The sequence below is a fragment of the Xiphophorus hellerii genome, chromosome 15, assembly GCF_003331165.1.
Source record: "Xiphophorus hellerii strain 12219 chromosome 15, Xiphophorus_hellerii-4.1, whole genome shotgun sequence".
Lineage (NCBI taxonomy): Eukaryota > Metazoa > Chordata > Actinopteri > Cyprinodontiformes > Poeciliidae > Xiphophorus > Xiphophorus hellerii.
Window position 1 is genome coordinate 5020963 of NC_045686.1, and position 16450 is coordinate 5037412.

A 16450-nucleotide genomic window follows, 5' to 3' on the forward strand; every position below is an offset into this window, starting at 1 on the left:
TATGTCTTTAATTTTGTTTATTAACTTCTATTATTATTATTTTATGTTTATTTTCTATTCAATCACATCTACAGTTATTAGTACATTATAGTTAGTTTATAGAATAACCTTTATATTTGAATATGTTTGTGATGAAGCTGGTGTACATATTAATTAAACAAAGTATTATTTTTTATGCTAAAATGAAAAAGACGACAAATACATTTGCATTGTAATTGTGATTTTCAAGCCAATTTAATTGGAAGTTTCATTTGTTTGATTTATTATTTTAATATTAATTTAACGTTTTTAATTTAATAACACTTCGAATTTCAGAAAGCAACCTTTTGTGTTTTTAAACTTGCCATGTAAACCGGTTTGGCGGTAAACGGGTATTCATGGTGTCGTCCAGCAGGTGGCGGTAAACACCGGAAGGAGCATCAGCAGCAGCACTTCCGTATAGTTTGTTTTGGTCTGTTGTCCTGACAGCAGCGGCTAGCTTATATCCAGATGAACATGTCGGCTGCTGAAGATGATACCGAGCTGCGGGACCTGCTGATCCAGAACCTGGAGAACAGCGGAGTTCTCAACAAGCTGAAGGTCAGAGATCAGAACCGGAAACAGAACCCAGAAGCCCACGGTTAGCGGCTTTAGCTTAGCGGCTAGCATCGAGTTGCTAATGTACTGATGAGGCAGTTTAACCAGTTTAACTTTGAAGAAACAGCCTTAGCTAACTGTTGGTTAAAGTTGATGAGTATATAGCAAGTTTTATATTATTTTATTTTAATATATTACATAAAAAACGAAATAACAATTTAATATTCCCAGAAATATGTAATTTCCATAATATATTTTAGTTGTTATTTTGAGGTCAGACCGTATCAGCACTGGTAGAATGATTTATGCGACCCATTTAGTACAGCCTGACTTGGAACAGTTCATACTGAACAAGAACTAGTTATAAATTCAATTCAGACAGGCTGAAATGAACTGATTCAACTCAATTCAAAAATCCTGTTGATCCCAAAGGAAATTAAATGTTGTCACAGCTCATAAATGTGAGTTATGTTGTCATAAATAAAATAAAATTAAAAAAATAACTCCAATAAATCATAAAGACTATTTCTGTTATATTATTACACTTGTGACCCTTCTACTGAATAAAAACAAGTTTTCTTCAGTTTATATCATTTATCAATATCTAAATGTATATCTAATCATGATCTAATGGTACGCCGAATCATAAACTTTCTTTAAAGAGTTGTTGTGGATGCTGATGCTGATGCTGTGGGCAGAAAGGATCTCCAGTTGCAGTCAGTCGTGCAACAAAACTGAGGAGGCCTCTGACTGAAGACGGCTGCTGTATGACAGACTCATGACTGCAGTAACATGCTAACTGCTCCATATGCAGCAAGTTTACCACCTAAATATTTTAAACTTAGCTTACAGCCCCGACTTGAAGTAGTTCTTGTGTAATTTGCAAATTAGCATATGGATTTTATGCCATTATTAAACATATGTTTTATTCTCTATTCTAATACTTTCATCAGCAGCAACGAACACGTTGGCTGGTTGTAACTGCGGCCACTTTTTAGCTCTTCTTACTATCAATTCACCGCTGGAGTGAATTTTCAGAAGTTATTTCTCTTTTGCCCTTTAAACCTTTAACCAAACATACAGCTATGGAGAAGAAGAGCCAAAAACTTAAAGCTGAATTTGATCCTGAAGGAAATCACTCACTTATTGCACTTTTGTTTTTGATAAATCTACAGCTGTAATGTCAAAATGAATTCAGGCTTTCTTTACTTTGTCTTAGCCTCTAGCAGGAATTCACTGATCTGAACATTTGGGCCAATATTGATATTAATATTGCTGTTTCAGCCGATATTATACATTATTATAATTTTCCTACCATTTCAACGCTGTGAACAAATGACCACATTGTGATGCTGCATCACTGTCACATGACCAACCTCCTCATGAAACACAGACAGCAGCAAAATGGAAGCAATCATAGGTTGAAATGAGTTTATCAATTTAAATTATTAGGAAATTATCCTCTACAGTACTTGTGTTAGCAATGGTTATCTTCCAATAAAGTCTGTGTGTTTTTCCTGACAGGCGGAAATGAGGGCAGCTGTTTTTCTGGCCATGGAGGACCAGGACAGATTGGAGGTGAAGCTTCTTCCGGTTTGATCCACAGTTTGTGTTTTTATCAGCTGATGTTCACATTTATCATGTTTCTCTCAGAACAAAACTCCCCTCATCAATGAAAACCTGAAGAAATGCCTCCACACTAAAGACGGTGAGTTCAGGGTCTCTCTGGAAAGCAGATTGATTTTCCTCTCATGTAAAGATTTATCAGCTTTTTAAGAAAGTCTGGGCATGAGGAAGGAAAATCTAAAGAAATGATGGATGGATCGTGTTTGCTGTTGCAGCTGTTGACCACCAGGAGGCACTGTTGCACCATCAGACAGCAGTTTGCTTCAGACCTTTAAGCGTTTAGTTTCTGGATCATTTCTCAGATCTGTGTGATGGGCCATTCAGCTGTGGTTCTGGTTCTGGTTCTGAACCCGTGTGTGTCCCACAGGACACCTGGTGGCCAGTCTCATCATGGACTTCCTGCAGGTGTTCAACCTGGACTTCAGCCTCTCCGTGTTCCAGCCGGAGATCAACTCGGTGAGTCCTGCGGCGTTCCTGTTAGCACGTCATGCTAGCAGCTGCAACTCAGAGCGTCTGTGTCTGTGAACGCTGGATCCCACAGAGAACTCAGCCCGGCTCCTGCTGCCTGAAAATGAAACTCTGAGACCGAACCAGCCAGCAGGAGAACTGCCTCACATCTGCAGATTTTCACATCATTTCTAACTGGACTGACTGGGGAACAGTCCGGTTTTCCACACTAGGCTTTAAAGAGGCAGTACTATGTGTTTTCCATTCACATAATGCCATTTTGTAGCCCAATCAAGTAACTATGTTACCTTCAGTTGTTATGAAAATGCTACATACATGAAATATAACTTGAAAGAAGTTTTACTTAGATATTTAACACCTTGAAATTGGGCCTCTGTCTCTTTAAAAACTCCTGCTCTGCCTGAAGCTCCGCCTCCAGGAAGTCATCCCAACATGGCTCCTCTTTAACCCTTTAACGTTTTTACCACGTTTATTCATCTGAGCAGCTGCTCCTATAATGAGCTCAGCAGATCCACCAGCTGTTTGCTAATTGCTGCTGGCTAGTCTGAAGGAGCTGAGTGGGGGAGGAGCTGCGACACGGAGGCGGGGCCAGGTCCATTCATTCAGACTGATCTGAACCTGGAGGGGTTTGTTGTGGTTTTAAGTGTTTGACCTTTGACCTCTGTGCAGCTGAACGGTCTGGACAGCCGGGACCTGGTCTGCAGGGAACTGGGCGTGTCCGATGCGGAGCTGAACCAGAACGCCCCGGTTCTGCTGGAGCTGGTCCGGAGGGCCCGGTGGAGCGGCGGCCTGTCCCTCTGCTCTGAGGTGAGACCCGGTTCCGACCCGGTCCAGGTTCTGATCCGACCCGATGGACACGTCGTCAAGGTGAGCTGAAGGTCGGATTCTGTGATTCAAAACCAAATCGAATCATTTGGGCCCAAACAAAGTAATCTGTTCTAGATCCTAAAGAAACAAAGAAGGTTCTGGAAACCAATCAGAAAAAAGATTAAGATATAAATGATTCTAAATTAATGGCGTTCTGTGAAGTTTAAATAAATGGTAAATGTTCTTGTTCCATCGGCTCCTTTTGTTCTCTGCAGGATCTCTCTCAGAAACAGATCAGTCACGCTCGGAAGACGTTTGACTCTCACGATAAGGTCAGTGCCACAGTTTAACGTTTTCCGACCAATCACTGACGGCGGACTCACCTGCGCTCTCTGCTGCCACCTGCAGGATCAGAGTGGATCAGTCAGGAAGGAAGACCTGAAGTTTGTCTTCACAGATCTGCTGCCCGGCCTCAACAAGTAGGATCCATGTCCTAACTGGTTTCACTGGTCAGATTCCAGTTAGCTAGCCAGTAATCCGATGGCTCATCTGTGTTCCCTGTTGTGTTTGCAGGAGCATGCTGGAGAGGTTCGTCGACGAAGAGCTCCGAGCTGCAGACAAAGGTGAGTGTTTGTTTTTTAGCAGAAGCTAAGGCTAAAGCGCTACACAAACATGATATTTAGCAGAAGCTAATGCTAAAACATTAAATTCAGCCATGTTGATACGTTCCCCTCGTCAGTGACAGGTGGTACAACACACTGTGTTGGTAGGTAATTACAGACCTACCTGTATGATTGTGCTGACGTTTTGCTAGCTGTTGCTGATTTTGCCCAACTGAACACCGTAGTATTTCAGTCAGAAAACCTGCAGGACTGCAGTAGATTTTATTATTATTGTTATAAAGTAACATATTATTGTGTTGTTCTGTTTTCTGCAGAGGTCGACTTCCAGGCCTTCCTGTCAACATACAAACGTCTCTTCGATCAGTGCAGGAGTGTGGTGAGAGACTCACTTATTCTCATATTTTCCTCCTTCAGGCCAGAAATCTGAAGGGTTTTTCTCAGTTCTTTCTCTCTAGAGCCTCGTTTGAATAAAATCCAAACTGTTTCTGCTCCTTATAAAACGTTTTCTAAAAAGGAATCCCAATCTAATGGACTCAGTTGGAGATGAAATGGAGAAAATCTTTTGGAAAAGTTTTTATCTTTTGGCTGCTCCAGGAAACCCAAACTGACCTGTTTGTCTGAACTGCTTGCAGGTCGTTTCGGACTCAGAGGAGAGTCGACATCAGACCCAGACTGCTGAAGACAAATCGGGTTCTCTGCCTGTCAGTAAGGTACAGGGATCAAGTTTTATTTTTCCCTCGAAGAAACAGAGAAATTAACTGGGAATCAGAGAAAATCAGAGAAAGAGGAACACATGGATTACAAGCTGGAAAAATCTGCTTCTGTGATGCGCAAATAAAATATAGGAAAACTTGGGACAGTATGGGAAATACTGGTGATTGCTTGGTTCTAGAACCAGAACCACAGCTGAACGGCCCATCACACAGATCTGAGATATCAACATGACTGTTGATATCTCATTCAACAGCCATCTCGTTCTTTTGATCCTTCGTAGTTCCAGTACTCTCCCAAGTTTTGGTTTTTATTCAATAGAACAGTTGTATATTTAGAAATGGTTCTAGACTTTAGGTCTGTAACTCAGCAGAGCAAAGCCCGCTGTTGGTCTCTGAGTGAGGCGCACAGCATCCAGTCTGTGTGTCTGATGGCTGCTGTCTGTGTTGTGCACAGATCCCCAGATTCAAAGCTCAGAGGAGCCAGACAGCAGCGAAGGTAAAAACAAAGAGGGCAGCACTAACACCATCACTATAAACAGCATCTTATCTCACTAACTGGATCCCTGCTGCATCTAACTCACCATCACATCTCATCCACTGCCTCGTTTCCACTATGCACATCATAAAAAAACGCACCGAACTGCTCAGTGGAAACGTTTCTAAACTGTCACCCAGTGAGTAGCACAGAGGGGTTTACTACAGAGCTGCTCCAATCCTGCCCTGCTGAGCTGCTTGGGTCCAAAGTTTCTGCTTAAAATGACTGGAAGAAGCTTCAGATTATTTTTCTGATCAAATCTCAGGCAGAAACAACATTTAATCTGAAAAGAGATTAGATATACAAATACATATTTTAAGAGTTTAAACACCAAATATATTTTAACCTGCATTAATGTGCTTAGCGCTACAGCAGAAGCTAATATCTAAAGTTTTTCTTATTTCTGCTCCTGGTATGGCTGCTTTGCAAACGGCAGGTTGTTCAGCTTCCCAAGCTGCATTTTCTATTGAGTGTCGTAGATTTACTCTACAAAAACCCACAAATACAGAACCATGAATAGGTACTGGTCCTCTGTACTGGTCCTCTACACTGGTCCTCTGTACTGGTCCTCTACACTGGTCCTCTGCACTGGTCCTCTGCACTGGTCCTCTGTACTGGTCTTCTGTACTGGTCCTCTGCACTGGTCCTCTGCACTGGTCCTCTGTACTGGTCCTCTGCACTGGTCCTCTGCACTGGTCCTCTGCACTGTTCCACTGTACTGGTCCTCTGCACTGGTCCTCTGTACTGGTCCTCTGTACTCATTTGAACTGGATTTCCCAAAACAGGAAAGTAAAAACTCTAAAAACATCTGAGATAAACCAGTTTCTAGACCGTTTAATAAGTTAAAGCTTTTGGAGATTTTTGTTACAACTTAAACGGCATAAAAAATGTATTTCATGATTAATTTACATATCTAACAGTAATCAGCTGCATTTCTTAAAGCTTTGAAGCTTTGACGGATCAGAACCAGGTTCTTTTAGATTCTGCTGATGCAGAGAAAGCACTGACTCTCTGTAGCAAACCCTTCTAATGGTAGGTTTCAGTCCTTGGCACCATTCTTTATGTAGGATGTGTTTGTTGGAACTTATTCTGTTTTAGACGTTTGGTTAGAAACTGGTCACGGTTCTGAACGGTCCCACAGTTCTTAAAAATAACCCAGTTTTCCTTCACTGGTTGCTGATCTGCTTCCATGTTTATTATTTGAGGCTCAACTGTATTATTTATTAAATACAGTTGAGCCTCTAACTCTCTAGGACTTGGTGGTTCTTTGTAAATGTTTTAATTAATAGAGTAGCGCATCGTTGCTGCTCCAAACCCAATGAAACCCGTCCAAGACTGGAGTAATCGTTAACGGTTTAATAATTATACCTGTTCAATGCTGTAGTGTTGTTGTTCAGGTTAGCATACAAAAACAGATCTGAACGCCCACTTTAAAAATACTAATCCAACCAGCAGGGAGAGTTTGGGAGGTTATGAACCTACGAGATTCAAATGAATGGAAAACCTCTGAATCCCGGACAGGCCCTCATTTTTAATTTGTACATTAGAAAAAACCTACAAAAAAAACACCACAGTCTTTGGTTTCCGTATTGATCTAATGCTGGCATTAAATTTATGCGAGATCAACAAATCCCTGCATTTTTTTCACATTAATGCATAATTATAAGTTTATTATTAATTTTCTGCATAAACGGTGAAAAATATTGGCTTTGTGTGATTGATAACTCCCACCTGAAGGTGGCAGTGTTTCTTACTGCTATAACTCTGCTATTTAAACATTGAGCTGTTCAATCTGCCTGCTTGTGGGTTTTGGAAAGGGATTTGATTTGGACAAAATACTGCACAAATACTTTCAAATATTTATAAAGTACCACTACAAAATCAGTCAGTTTGACTGACTCCAAAAACCATTAGATCCCGGACAGGCCCCCAATTTAAACAACAGCCTCGTTGAGAACAATCCCACCAACAAGCAGCAACAGAAACAGTGGAAAGCGTCCAGTCGTTTCCGTTCAGGGTCAGTTTGTTTCTGCGCTGCTTTGTAAGCTTTGCCAATTTATCACCAAACATTTGTTTTTAACAAACCGCATCTTAGCAACACTAGCGTCTCTATTTATTTCTGTTAGAAGTCAAGAGATTTAAGGAAACAAATAAGTACAAACATGCTAATTTTTCTGAAGGATTTACATCAACATCCTACTTTTACTTTCCTTTGTGGTTCTGATTCCTGTCGGACTCAAAGCAGGTAAAAACCTCCACTTGCTGATCACCAGTTGATGTGTAGCCGGTAAGAAACATATTTTCTCTGAAAACGGAGGTGTAACAGAAAAAAGTTGGACAAAATGACCAGTAGAAATGGTTTCAACTGATCTGTCGTCACACAAAATGCCGTTACTGATGAGACAAAACGACTGGGCCGGCATGAGGGAGAACCTTCAGAAACATCAGCTCCTGTTTCCTGTTTCATACCAGACGGTTCCTGGAACAATCCTCTGTCTTCGTTTGTAACCAGCGTTGCCTCAGTTTGTTGCTCAGCTGTGGAAACTGTTTGTTATCCAGGACTTGGAGCAGGTCCTCTCCCTGCCCAAACGGTACCTGCAGCAGCAGCCGTCAGCTGGGAGCACGGAGCATCTGGACCTGGAGCTGGACGGAGAAGTGGACCATGATGAAGGAGACTCCTTCTTCGACGACCCGCTGCCCAAACCGTTCAAGACTTACGGCTGGTGAGAAAAACTCCTTTGGGTTGGAGGAAACAGGCTGGAGACCAGAGAGCCAGCAGAGAGAAAACGTTTATATCTACAAATCTCATATTTAATCATCTGTAATGTTGCATCAGCTGCAGTTAGAAATGAGGAATAAATGACGACTAACAAGACAACCAGCAAAGCAAAAACAATTATGCTTTTCCAAATTGTTTGCAAATTTTATTTTGTAAGAAAAAATAATAATGAATTCTGAATTTTAAAAAGAAAGCTGAAGGTTATGTTCTCTGGTTGCTTTTTTCTTTTGAAGAACTATGAAATGTTTTTTTTTTTTATATTGTAAAAAGTAAAATAAGAAAATGACAAAAATCCCATAAACATAATAAACTAAATAAATATTTTTGACATAATAAATATATATTTTAAGAAATTTAAAGGACTTTTCAGGATTGAGGTTTTAAAATGATTTGTTATCAGCTATTAAAGAAAAAACGGAATTGATTATGAAACACTGGAGTTATATTCAGTATGTATCAAATGTTTATTTTTATTTCATTTTGCATCTAGAATATATTTTCAAACAATAAATTATCTTTTCTACATGTTAAATATCTGAAAAAATTACTCTGGATTTTTTTTCCAGAATATTTTGAAATGAATATTTAACAAATGTCAAACATATTTGTTTTAAATGTCTGTAAATTTTCTGTGAAATTTGAAACCATTGAATTTAAATTTCTCAGACTTTTGGATCTGATTTTGTTCTGGATTTTTCATGTTTGGACTCAGATAAATCAATAAAAATAATCTGCAATGTGCCGTTTTCATCGGACGAGGATCAGGTTTAGCGTTTAAACAAACTGAACGTCTGTGTCTCTCTGGTGTTTCGTTTCTCTTCCTGCTGCTTCGGAAGCTCTCCGATCGGAGAAAAGGACTCATCAGAGAAAACAAACAGCCCCAAGGAGTGAGTACAAAACCCGAGTCAGAGGAGGGGAAAATCAGAAGGTTAAAGGTCATTTAGGAGAAGAAGGAAGAAAGTATACTTTATTATAAGAAACTTCAGTTTGGGATTTTCTTCCTCCTCTCCGTCCTCTCAGTGAACTCTCACCTGTCCACTCTGTTTCCCTCTGACCGTCTCTGAAGCGTCTCTGTCCCTGTCCTGCTTTATCCCGTCCTGTAGCGTTGTCCCGCTGAGGGAGGAGAGTCTGTCTGGGCCGCCCGTCTCCCTGATGAGACGAGGCCGAAGCCTCAGCGAGTGAGTGTGCATGCGCCGCCCAACCAGACCAGCCTCGTTAACGCTAACGAGCCCGCCGCGTCTAAACCGAATCAGACCTGATTCAACTCGCCTCCTGCAGCGAGGCGTTTACAGACCTCAGGAGACGATGACTGCAGGATTCAGGAGGGATTCAGGAAGCACGAGAAAACGTTTCCACAAACTCTTAGGGAGGAAGCAGAATCAGCTGCGATGATTGAAATCATCTAAAAGTCTAACATCTGTTTCGGTTGTCGCAGAAAAAGGTTTTAGCAGTAAACAAAAACAGACTTCTTGATGTCAGACCTGTCAAGATAACACATTTTGCTAAACAATAAATTGTCCCAGAAGTTATCTGATAAACGATAATATTGTGGTTTTGAAATCATGTTTGAGTCATATAATGATAAAAGCAAAGAAATCCAAAACCACATTCTGAAAGACCGATAAACTTTAAATCCTAAAGACATTTAACTGAACTTTAAATGGAAGACATTTTAAATATCAAAAATAAATAAAACAACAAATAAATGAGTTATGAAGTCTCTCCCTCTCAGCTCCTTCAGACTAGCCAGGAGTAATTAGCAAACAGCTGGCCAACCTCTGCTGCTCGTTATAGGAGCTGCTCCTCTGGTAAAAACTTCGTTAAAGGGTTAATATAGGCGGAGCTACAGGAAGAGTTTTTAAAGGAACAGGTTCAATTTTAAGACTTTAAATCAGGAAATCATTATCATATTTGATACATACAGCATTTTAAAAACGACTGAAGGTAACACAGTTATGATTGTGCTATAAAATGACATAATTTACCTGGAAAACACATAATACTGCCCCTTTAATGACTTATCATGTGAACAGGGTTATTCACATGTGATTTTAAATTAGTTTCTTATTTAATAGAAACACTACACTTGTGAAATTGTGTTTGTTTATCAACATTAGCAGAATGTAGTCAAAGATTTGCGTGTATTTCTAATTGAAACGCAGCCAGTGTTGGATTTTTCTTGGCCGGTTGAGTAAAATCAGCTGATTCCTCTGAGAATTAAAACTCTTCTACCCTCCAGATAAGGAGGTTTATGTGAGCTGAGAGCCTCTCAGGTGTTTTCTCAGGTGAGTTCCTGAATGTTTTGGTTGGGCTGGACCCGATGAATCCTGCAGATCTCTCTGATTGGACAGATTTACCCGCCGCCGCTGTTTGGTGTCTGTGCCCCGCCTGCAGCAGGTCCCTGTATCTGTGACCGCTGCGTCCATCATGTCAGCCGACTCGCTGGGCCCGCATGGGGCCCGCAGGGGGCCCAGAGGGGGCCCCCGGGCGACTGGAGCCCAGTCAGATCACACTCCGCCGTGGGCTGCATGAAAATTTAATGCAGGAGGAGAAGAGCTGAACGGTCGCCGTGGTCCGAGTCTCTGCGCCTGCTTGTTTAACACCTCGGGGTGTGTGTGTGTGTGTGTGTGTGTGTATGTGTGTTCTCAGACACATGACGCTCTCTGATTCTCTCTTTCTGTCCCTTTTCTTCCTCCTCCTCCTCTTCGCTGGTTTCAGCCTCTCGGTTCTGGCTGCAGACCCAGAACCCGAGCGAGGCGAACCCGTCTCGGATCTCGGCTCAGAGCTCAGGTGAGCTGCAGGTCGTCTTCCCCCTCTGGGATGAACCCAGCAGAACTCTGGGTCTACACCTGCTGGTTCTGGTTCTTTGGGATCGGATCTTGGTTTTATAAAACCATTTTGATTAAAGCGTTTTGATTCATCAGAACAGAAATATTAGGATTTTTAATATTTTCCTGCTTTTCACACCTGGAATTAGATTGGATAATCTGGAAAAAGACGACAGCAGGGAACTAAACTAATGAACTTATTAACTGAAAGAGGCTAATTTTCTAGAGAAAAGCTCCTGACGGGGGAACACGTGTTTCCTCGCAATCAAAGGTTTGACTCCAACTTCCTCCTGTAATCCAAGATAATAATAAAATAATAGTCCAACATAATTTCCTTCAGATGTTTTCAGCGTCGCCTCTGTTAGTGTGTCAAAGTCCTGTAACCTTTATCTAAACCTCTGCCTGAACAAACGGGTCAGAAAACCCGACCAGCTCATTTTTTGATCCATCCATCCATCCATCCATCCATCTTCTTCCGCTTATCCGAGGTCGGGTCGCGGGGGTAGCAGCTTCAGAAGGGAGGCCCAGACTTCCCTCTCCCCAGCCACTTCTTCTAGCTCCTCCGGGGGAATCCCGAGGCGTTCCCAGGCCAGCCGAGAGACATAGTCCCTCCAGCGTGTCCTGGGTCTTCCCCGGGGCCTCCTCCCGGTGGGACGTGCCCGGAACACCTCACCAGGGAGGCGTCTAGGAGGCATCCTGACCAGATGCCCGAGCCACCTCAACTGGCTCCTCTCGATGTGAAGGAGCAGCGGCTCTACTCTGAGTCCCTCCCGGATGACTGAGCTTCTCACCCTATCTCTAAGGGAGAGCCCAGCCACCCTACGGAGAAAACCCATTTCGGCCGCTTGTATCCGCGATCTCGTTCTTTCGGTCATGACCCAAAGCTCATGACCATAGATGAGGGTGGGAACGTAGATCGACCGGTAAATCGAGAGCTTCGCTTTTTGGCTCAGCTCTCTCTTCACCACGACGGACCGGTACAGCGCCCGCTTGACAGCAGACGCTGCGCCAATCCGCCTGTCGATCTCCCGCTCCCTTCTTCCCCCATTCGTGAACAAGATCCCGAGATACTTAAACTCCTCCACTTGGGGCAGGACACCCCCCCTGACCCGGAGAAGGCACTCTACCCTTTTCCGGCTCAAGACCATGGCCTCGGATTTGGAGGCACTGATCCTCATCCCGGCCGCGTCACACTCGGCTGCGAACCGCTCCAGCGAGAGCTGCAGATCACGATCTGATGAAGCCAAAAGGACCACATCGTCTGCAAAAAGCAGAGATGAGATCCTAAGGCCACCAAATCGGATCCCCTCAACACCTTGGCTGCGCCTAGAAATTCTGTCCATGAAAGTGATGAACAGAATCGGTGACAAAGGGCAGCCCTGGCGGAGTCCAACTCTCACCGGAAACGAGCCCGACTTACTGCCGGCAATGCGGACCAGACTCTGACACCGGTCATACAGGGACCTGACAGCCCGTATCAAAGGGCCCGGTACCCCATACTCCCGGAGAACCCCCCACAGGGCTCCCCGAGGGACACGGTCGAACGCCCTCTCCAGGTCCACAAAACACATGTAGACTGGTTGGGCGAACTCCCATGCACCCTCCAGGACCCTGCCGAGGGTGTAGAGCTGGTCCAGCGTTCCACGACCAGGACGAAAACCACACTGCTCTTCCTGAATCCGAGGTTCGACTATCCGACGGACCCTCCTCTCCAGGACCCCTGAATAGACCTTGCCAGGGAGGCTTAAGAGTGTGACCCCTCTATAATTGGAGCACACCCTCCGGTCCCCCTTTTTGAACAGGGGGACCACCACCCCAGTCTGCCAATCCAGGGGAACTGCCCCCGATGTCCATGCGACATTGCAGAGTCGCGTCAACCAACACAACCCTACAACATCCAGAGCCTTAAGAAACTCCGGGCGGATCTCATCCACCCCCGGGGCCCTGCCACCGAGGAGCTTTTTAACCACCTCGGCGACCTCGTCCCCAGAGATTGGAGAGCCCAACCCAGAGTCCCCAGGCTCCGCTTCCTCAGTGGAAGGCATGTTGGTGGGATTGAGGAGGTCTTCGAAGTACTCTGCCCACCGGCCCACAACGTCCCGAGTAGAGGTCAGCAGCACACCATCCCCACTATAAACAGTGTTGGTGCTGCACCGCTTCCCCCCCCTGAGACGCCGGATGGTGGACCAGAACCGCCTCGAAGCCGTACGGAAGTCTTTCTCCATGGCCTCTCCAAACTCCTCCCACGCCCGGGTTTTTGCCTCAGCAACCGCCCGAGCCGCATGCCGCTTCGCCCGCCGGTACCCATCAGCTGCTTCCGGAGTCCCACAGGCCAAAAAGGCCCGATAGGACTCCTTCTTCAGCCTGACGGCATCCCTCACCGAAGGTGTCCACCAGCGGGTTCGAGGGTTGCCGCCGCGACAGGCACCGACAACCTTGCGGCCACAGCTCCGATCGGCCGCCTCGACAATGGAGGCACGGAACACGGTCCACTCAGACTCCATGTCCCCCACCTCCCCCGGGACGTGTTCGAAGTTTTGCCGGAGATGGGAGTTAAAGCTCCGTCTCACAGGGGATTCCGCCAGACGTTCCCAGCAGACCCTCACAACACGTTTGGGCCTGCCAGGTCTGACCGGCTTTCGCCCCCACCACCGGAGCCAACTCACCACCAGGTAGTGGTCAGTGGACAGCTCCGCACCTCTCTTCACCCGAGTGTCCAAGACATACGGCCGCAGATCCGATGAAACGATGACAAAGTCGATCATCGAACTGCGGCCTAGGGTGTCCTGGTGCCAAGTGCACATATGGACACCCTTATGCTTGAACATGGTGTTCGTTATGGACAATCCATGGCGAGCACAGAAGTCCAGCAACAGAACACCGCTCGAGTTCAGGTCGGGCGGGCCGTTCCTCCCAACCACGCCCCTCCAGGTCTCACTGTCATTGCCCACGTGAGCGTTGAAGTCCCCCAGCAGAACAAGGGAGTCCCCAGGAGGAGCACTCTCCAGTACCCCCTCTAAGGACTCCAAAAAGGGTGGGTAATCTGAACTGTCGTTCGGCCCGTAAGCACAAACGGTTTCCAATGTCCAATGTCTGGAATCTGATCTGGGTTTTTCCGTCCCCAGCTGAACATTCTGGGTTTGTTTTGGTTCTGGTTCCGGTTTGACTGAAGGAACCGATGGGAACATGGAGGACGGAATGAACCGGGTTCTGTGTTCTGACCCACAGGAAGCCGGAGGCGTCCGGTACCAGAGGGAGTCTGGCGGGAAGCATCGGGTCGGAAGCGGGCCACAGCAGGAACGGTCAGCTTCACTCAGCCGACCCACGAGGACAATGAATCTTCTTTCTTTCTTTCTTAGAGAATCGGTTTCTGAACATCAAATCTTTTTCTTTCCTGTAGGAGAGAAAGACTTCAAAGAGAAATATTTTAAGTCTCCGAGCGACAGAACCGGGTCTCTGCATTTGGGTCAGAACTATTTGATCTGCTTCTTCCTTTTGCTTCCATTAGTTCCAGGAAGGAAACCGGGTCTAACAGTTGGATTGAATTTTTTGTCTCCACAGACGAAGACGTGGAATACGACGACGACTTCAACAGGTGAGACGCCGAAACGTTGAGGTTTTACCGTCATCTGATGATTGAGCTGCTGCAGAGGGAGGTTGGAGTAGGGGATGTGTTGGAGTAGGGGATGTGTTGGAGTAGGGGATGTATTGGAGGAGGGGATATGTTGGAGTAGGGGATGTGTTGGAGTAGGGGATGTGTTGGAGTAGGGGATGTGTTGGAGTAGGGGATGTGTTGGAGGAGGGGATGTGTTGGAGTAGGGGATGTGTTGGAGGAGGAGATGTGTTGGAGTAGGGGATGTGTTGGAGTAGGGGATGTGTTGGAGGAGGGGATGTGTTGGAGTAGGGGATGTGTTGGAGGAGGGGATGTGTTGGAGGAGGAGATGTGTTGGAGTAGGGGATGTGTTGGAGGAGGGGATGTGTTGGAGTAGGGGATGTGTTGGAGTAGGGGATGTGTTGGAGGAGGAGATGTGTTGGAGTAGGGGATGTGTTGGAGGAGGAGATGTGTTGGAGGAGGGGATGTGTTGGAGTAGGGGATGTGTTGGAGGAGGGGATGTGTTGGAGTAGGGGATGTGTTGGAGGAGGGGATGTGTTTGAGTAGGGGATGTGTTGGACTAGGGAATGTGTTGGAGTAGGGGATGTGTTGGAGTAGGGGATGTGTTGGAGGAGGGAATATGTTGGAGTAGGGGATGTGTTGGAAGAGCTTCAGTCTGAGGAACCTGAGTTTCCCTCTACCTTCTTCAAGTCTAACAACATTATTGTCAAACTTCTGTGCAGTAAGAATTTCCGTTTTTGCCGCTATTATTTTAAAGATTTTAAGAAGTTTCTGGAGGTCATCAGAGGTCATCACAAATATCTTCAATGCAAAAGCAGCACAAGCTGAGCTGATTGACCCCCAATGTGTTGGATTTTGTAAATGTAAGCGGGGAGTGTTTGACCTCTGATGACCTCTGGAAACTTATATTAATATCTTTAAAATGATAGCAGCACAAATTAAATTTTTGCTGCACAACCAAAATGTTTGACACCAGTTTTGTTTGATTTGAAGGAAGTGGAGACCCGGTCAGACCCGGTCAGACCCGGCTTCACTCAGGTCTGACCAACAGCAGGAAAACAAATTCAAATTCAAAAACACTTTATTGACCCCAAAGGGAAAGTAAACTCGGCAGCTTCAGCTTTAAGGAAGGAAGTTTTGTGTTTCAGCCATCGGTCGGACCTTTCCAACGGCGAGCTGAGCATCGGCGAGGAGATCGAGGAGGTTTCCATCGAGGGTCCAGAGACGAGCGACAAGGTTTAACCCTCTTCTGTCTGGTCTGAGCGTCTGACCTGAGGTCAGTTCCAGCTCTGAATGTCTGTCTGTCTGTCTGTCGCTCAGCTTGACGAAACCACGCAGGACCTGAGCGTCTCTCAGATCAGTCAGAGTCACGGAGCCGACTACATGGAGGACGTGTCCTGAAGCTCCCATCATGCACCTCTTCCCCTCTGGATATTTAAATCTGTACAGTTTGATTAAAGCAATAAAAGGTTTTGTTTTACTGGATTCACCTGGATGGAAAGTTTCTGTTCCAGTTTCTGCCTGAAGGAAACTTTACGAGCTCAAAGAAACGTACGGAAGGCCATTAAGGACAAAAAAATTAATATTAATATAAAGGTAATAATTCATTGGTCTGTGGAATAAATGCTGCAATAAATAAGTTACACTAAACAATAAGAAATATATGTGACATAAGGAAATAAGAGATGTATTTCAAAATAAAAGTAATACAGAAAATAAGTTTTTACTTTTTATTGAAAGTAGCCAAAATCAAGGAAGCATGCACAATAATATTTTCTTATAAAATATTAAATAAATGTTACTAAGTAAAAGCTCCCTGACTTAAATGCGTGTAGGATTTCAAAATAAAAGTCATGCTATATAAATCATTGATGATGACTTT

General features: G+C 44.7%; 1 protein-coding gene across 6 annotated transcripts; it reads left to right on the forward strand.

Moving 5' to 3' along the window:
- The first annotated feature begins 402 nt into the window (after window positions 1-402).
- Window positions 403-16053, forward strand: cep43 (centrosomal protein 43). Of its 6 annotated transcripts, none has more exons than XM_032585453.1 (20): window positions 403-579; window positions 2101-2154; window positions 2230-2284; window positions 2570-2658; window positions 3340-3537; window positions 3753-3809; window positions 3886-3956; window positions 4051-4100; window positions 4415-4476; window positions 4733-4810; window positions 5268-5309; window positions 7908-8071; window positions 8964-9014; window positions 9231-9305; window positions 10846-10917; window positions 14184-14257; window positions 14356-14421; window positions 14517-14550; window positions 15717-15804; window positions 15889-16053. In XM_032585453.1, exons 1-20 carry the CDS (start codon window positions 490-492, stop codon window positions 15967-15969), a joined length of 1551 nt encoding a protein of 516 aa, XP_032441344.1. In that variant the 5' UTR covers window positions 403-489; the 3' UTR covers window positions 15970-16053. The 6 variants fall into 6 exon arrangements, with proteins under 6 accessions (XP_032441344.1, XP_032441346.1, XP_032441348.1 ...); XM_032585455.1 differs by having other exon boundaries at window positions 3340-3477; XM_032585457.1 differs by lacking the exon at window positions 9231-9305 and having other exon boundaries at window positions 404-579.
- Window positions 16054-16450: the final 397 nt, after the last annotated feature.